This window comes from Micropterus dolomieu, linkage group LG17 (assembly GCF_021292245.1).
Source record: "Micropterus dolomieu isolate WLL.071019.BEF.003 ecotype Adirondacks linkage group LG17, ASM2129224v1, whole genome shotgun sequence".
NCBI classification, from domain to species: domain Eukaryota; kingdom Metazoa; phylum Chordata; class Actinopteri; order Centrarchiformes; family Centrarchidae; genus Micropterus; species Micropterus dolomieu.
Window position 1 is genome coordinate 17,183,983 of NC_060166.1, and position 5,830 is coordinate 17,189,812.

The following is a 5,830-nucleotide window of genomic DNA, read 5'->3' on the forward strand; positions in this document are numbered from 1 at the left end:
TGAATAGAAAAAAGCTAATGATGAGTGTGTACAGGTGTGCTTTATACTCCTCCGGTTATTCCGTCACACCTTACCGTTCTAGCAACAAGCCAATAGGATTGGAGTGATTTCATTCACGTTCAGACCTGCTTCGCCTAGAGGCGTTCCCATAGTGTCGTAACCGACGCAGTTCGAGTTCCCTCGAAGGGGAACTCCATTGTAGTCAAAAAATTAATCACTAAGACCACGCCTTCGGAGATGTAGATTTAGATTGGTTCACTGCATGTAATAGAGCTAAAATGAAATGATGTGAGAGGAATGGATTGAAGGTCCAGAGAAAAGACCGAGTGATGTGGGAGAGGGTCGAGTGATAAGGGGGTAAGGGTCGAGGTGTGATGGATGAGGGGGTGACAGGAAGATCGGTGAGGGATGAAGGGATGAATTGGAGGAATCGGGTCCATGGCTGATGAATAAAAGAGTGTATAGGAGACTGGTGTCTGCTGGCAGGAAGATGGACGGGAACTGGTGACAGTCGAGACTCTGAGCGGGGGAGCTGTCTCTTTGTGATTGGATGTACGGAGCCCCCGAAAGAACTTCAGACAGACAGGTGTACATGTGTGTTTCTGATGTCATTTAGATCGTTGCGGTCAGATAACCTTAGCTAGTTGTCCTGTTGGTGGTCCAACAGACATTTGTAATTCTCAAAACTAAAAAATGCTTTTAATAATTTAGAATTTTGTACTATTGATTGGACAAAACAAAAATGTCACTTATTTCTCACCATCTTACATTTAAAAGTCATAGAACAGTTTGTGTTGCGTACTTTTACTTTTTTCCTGATTACATGTGTATTTTCCTGATTACTGAAATCAGTAATAGCAATAATGCAAACTGTAGGACATCTTTCCTGAAGCCAATTTATCTGTGAAAAATGTGACTGATCACTTATCAGAAAATGTAGCACTTTCAAGATTATCACCATTGATAAGTACATTAATCTGTTTGCAAAACCTTTCTTTGTTGTTGTGGAGACAGTATCGGAGGACATGCAGTTGAAATGCACAGTGATTATACTCCACCGACAGCTCTGATTATCAGACTTCCACAGGGGCTTGGAAAAGTCCAGATCTCCCTAGATGATTCACCATGTCAAACGGATGGTCAGTTTGTTTGCCACTATCTTTATGTGAGCAAAAATTTCAGTAGCACTTTACATTACAGTTCTTACTAAAATGGTAATAGTTTGATAATAAAGAAGTAATAAATAATGCCCAGTGTTAGGCAAGCCACTTAGAAAATGTAGTTAGCTAAGGTAACAGTTACTCTACATTAAATGAAGTTTCACAACACTGAAGCTAAATGTAGCAAGCTAAGCTACAGCAACGTGGCAAAAGTATTTTACCAAATCTAAGCTATTTATTAAAATATTGAACCAACTTTATTCCACAGTAGCAAAAGAATAAAGACCTGCTCCAAATAGTAACAACATGTCAAATAACATTAACATTTGACGTATGTGTGTGTGTGTGTGTGTGTGTGTGTGTGTGTGTGTGTGTGAGTGTGAGTGTGAGTGAGAGAGAGAGAGAGAGAGAGAGAGAAAAAGAGCAAGGGTGCGTGTGTACGTGGGTGTTTGTGTTAGTGTGAAAGAGATCTCTCTCTCCAGGGAAACAAGTTTTTTCCACTACATATACAAATTTCCTCCTCCCTAGAGATTGAGGTGGGATGGCTGGACCCTGATCCTTCTCACAGGAGGTGTTTGTTCACGGGACACAATAATTCCACAAGAGCGAACCAAGGTCCAACATGACTGACTGAATCTCAAACATAATGACTGGACAGTAATTCTTCTATCCAAGGCATCACTGTTCCCATTAGAAGTGATGTTTACTGGTGGGTGAAATTAAATAATGATCAAATCTTACTTTAGAAACATTTGGACATCCTTGTTCTAGTAGTATCTATAGTAGCTATAGAGGTATTCATCCCTGATTAATAACTACCTCCTCCACCATTACACAGTGTCTTCATTACCATTGCTGCTGGGTCCATGGACAAACATGAGATAGTAGCTTTGGTTGAAGCCAGTAGTCCTCTGAGTAGACAAAGTGTTCATGGAAGTGAAGGAGCAGCTGATAACTTTGTTCAACACTGATGCGCTTACATTAGAAACATTCCCCTGGTGGACAGTAAAGAAACCATTAGAACAACAGAGCATAAAATATTTCATGGTTAGAGAAATTCTTACACCTTGACCAGATATAAATCAGGGGTATCAGAATAACTTCAGTACCAGAGGAAGAAGTTGTGGAGTTGTTCGTCCTGTTGAAAAGGCACGCTGCAACCCCACCAGGCCATTACTGCCTATGCCACAAATATAAATGTCATCGTTTCCCTGAGGAAAGAAAGAGGCAAGAATAAAACTCTTTCACGAGAAGTTACTTTTCATTCTTCTCAAATATCAGCCCAAACCTGTCAAGATGTTGAGAAAAGTGTTTGGTTTAAATAACAATCTTGCTGGATATTCTCAAATCGACCTCTTGAAAACATGAACAGAACAAAGCGTATTTGTTTGTCTGGCAGGGCTTTAGGATTGACAAATGTTATCCTTAGTGTTGTGAACGCAACCAGATGCACTTCAAAGAAGGTCAGATGGTGTCAAAAGAGGGAGGGAAGTTTCCCTCCCCGAGAGTTGACCTTTTCACATGTAAAAACCAGAGACATCGCCTGGTGTTTGGTAAGGACCAGCAGAGACTCAGTCAGACAATGCATCGCTTAAGGATTGTGTATTCAAAGAGCCTTAGTGAACCTTTCTAGCCGTAAAGGTGTCACTAAAGACAGTCCACAGGACAGGAAAGGGGGCGATCTGACCCCTTTCTCCCTCCCGCAGGTCACCTCCGGCCTCAATCTGACTCTTTTCTCTCCACAGAACGGCTGAGCCATAAACCACCATTTCGTTCTCTAATAGCCCATGCGATAAGCCAGGAATGCAAAGAAAAGAGACCATAACAACCCCTGTTTCTCGAACCAAGCAAGGTTCCATTATAACTGTGTTTGTTCTGTTTAAATAATAACCTTGCTAAGTGACCAGTGGCGTTTGCCTCTGAGTTTAGTAAGTAAAGACCCAGTTGTTATCCTTTCAGTGATGTTTGAAAACTAGCAGACCCATAAGAAAGTAATCTTGAAGTTAAATGTTTAGTTAAATAGTTAAATGTTTCATATACAATTTCCTACTAAAATATCCATTCATACGCTTGTGTGTATCACCAGCCTCTCAGTTAAAGTGGTAAATCTGTTAAAGTGGAATGTCTAATGTTTTCTCGTGTGACCCGAGCGCCACCAAGGGGACAGGAAAGGTATAACACGACAATGATCTACTGACAATGATAGCTAAGTAGGCCTACCTAGCACCATGTAATTGCATAAACAAAATTTTGCTGCCACGCTTACATCTAAATTGTCTCTTGAGGTAAAACCAGTAACCAGCAAGTATGCTGAGGACATGTAATTAAGCTTTGTTACGTTTTATATAACCATTATAATCTTTTTCCATAGTGTTTAGCTCGTTTTAATTGTCTTTATCCGAATGTTTAGAACTGAGTATTTTTCCAAATGTCGATATTGTGGAGAAAGAGATTAAAGGGAAATATGCGCAACGTATATTTGTTTATCTTATTTGTTTAACACCTTTGGGGTGACTTCCCCTAAGACCCACTCCCAAATTGACGTCACTAGGCTACCTAATGACGTCAAATAAAAGCGCCTTGTTGTCCTCTGCTTCTTTTTTTTTTTTTTTAAACTCTCTTGAAACTAAACGTATATGCTCTCTTAACTTCCTTTACTTTTTGAAATTCTGATCTTTTTTCTGTTTCGTACTTAAATTTCCTTCAGACGAGCTGAGAAAGCTACGACCCTGAATCCCAATTTTCTTAGCGGGAGATTTGATTTTTTGAGATTTGGTCATTCGTTCCCTCATACTCGTAGAATTCATTACCTCTACAATATAAACTGAAATTCAATCGAGCCTTACATAGGCTACCCTGTCCATTAACCTGTTCGTTGCCTAGATCTGCTACAATGCGCTAATGGTTCATCGTCTAGAAAACATGAATGTGGTCAGTACATGCCATGGTATTTGATTTTGATATGGCTTAGAGGCAGTATGACAGGATTTGTGTTGTAAGGTCAGCATTAGACTCTGAACAAACATAAACAATGGCGAAATATTTTAAACAGTATAATAATCTGCTTGAGCGTTGCAATATATAGTTATGGTTACAATGTGCAAAGTCAGAGGTTCTCAAGGAAAATATTTCATATCTCCCCTCTGATGGGTGTACCTTTTAAATATCGAGAGCCTAATTGTTAGAAGTGTTACAAAACATGAAACATTTCATAGAATCAAGCATTTTGTCTTCACATTACCATCATCTGATCATCTGAGAATCCAAAAGCGATGTACCCATCAGAAGGACCAGTCATCTCATAGCGAACGGCTGCGTAACTGGGAGACAACATCTTGGCTGACATGAAATAACAGTCAGCACTGACAGCAGGGTCACAGTTTGAAGGCTGACTGAAACACATCTTGGTGACACCGCAGTCTGCACTGGAGATACCTTTCTGCAGGAAAAAGATTAAAGCTGTAAAATCATTTTAATATAACCAGAGGAACAGAATTCAATCCCAGTCTTCATAATTGACAGCACAAAAGGCATTCTTGAATTCACTAAGGACATGGATTGCGGCGGCTGGTTGCTACACAAATTGCGCTACCCGCCCTGTCTCAAGGTCTGATTCACAAAAGATGATAATACAAAGCAAACGCCTAAAAAGTTTTGCTACTTATGTGTGCAATATGCCCTTGTTGTGAGTCTGTAAAATGTTCACCTGAAATTTTCTGTAGTGGTCCCAGTAGGCTAATATTTGTAAAGTGTACTGAAGTAGCATATTGCAAGACATTGTAAAGCAATATTTGAGTCAAAAAAGCATAAATGCAGCTTCAGAACAAAACTTTCCACTCATATCTTATGAATAGCCTATGTTTGATTTGAAAGAAAACATGTTCTAATTCTAATTAAAAGTATTCTAACTATCTATTAACTCTCCCACGCTATTTCATTGATTTCTTGTGTGTCTCGATGTCTCGTTTTTCTATGACTCACTCTATATTACCACTAGAATGGTTATCGCTACTTGAACAGCTGCTCACCTTCGGCTGCGGTCTCAGACATGTTCGTCGCTGCAGCAAGTTTATCACCACAAGCTCACTGTAAAAAATGCCTGTGAAATCCACAGTAATTTACTGTGTTTGTGCACAGTTAGTTACAGTATACTGATACACAGTAACATATTGTGTAATCAAAGAGTTATTGTGAAAATCACAGTAATCAGGTTGCTACCCTAAAAATCACAGTAACCAAAAATGTACTGTGGATAATCACAGTTATGATCGTTGTACTGTAGATAATCACATTAACCAACAGTGTGCTGTGAAAAGCACTGTAATGAACATTGTACTGTAGATAATCACAGTAATGATTGTTGTACTGTAGATAATCACAGTAATGATTGTTGTACTGTAGATAATCACAGTAATGATCGTTGTACTGTAGATAATCACAGTAATGATCGTTGTACTGTAGATAATCACAGTAATGAACATTGTACTGTAGATAATCACAGTAATGATCGTTGTACTGTAGATAATCACAGTAATGAACATTGTACTGTAGATAATCACAGTAATGAACATTGTACTGTAGATAATCACAGTAATGATCGTTGTACTGTAGATAATCACAGTAATGATTGTTGTACTGTAGATAATCACAGTAATGATCGTTGTACTGTA

General features: G+C 39.0%; 1 protein-coding gene across 1 annotated transcript; it reads right to left on the reverse strand.

The window, feature by feature from the left end:
- Positions 1-1,980: 1,980 nt before the first annotated feature.
- Positions 1,981-5,260, reverse strand: LOC123986538 (putative ferric-chelate reductase 1). The gene is made up of 4 exons (XM_046074847.1): positions 5,189-5,260; positions 4,402-4,599; positions 2,270-2,371; positions 1,981-2,155 (listed from the first exon to the last, which is right to left on the reverse strand). The coding sequence occupies exons 2-4, from the start codon at positions 4,561-4,563 to the stop codon at positions 1,991-1,993; spliced, it is 429 nt and encodes a 142-aa protein (XP_045930803.1). The 5' UTR covers positions 4,564-4,599; positions 5,189-5,260; the 3' UTR covers positions 1,981-1,990.
- Positions 5,261-5,830: the final 570 nt, after the last annotated feature.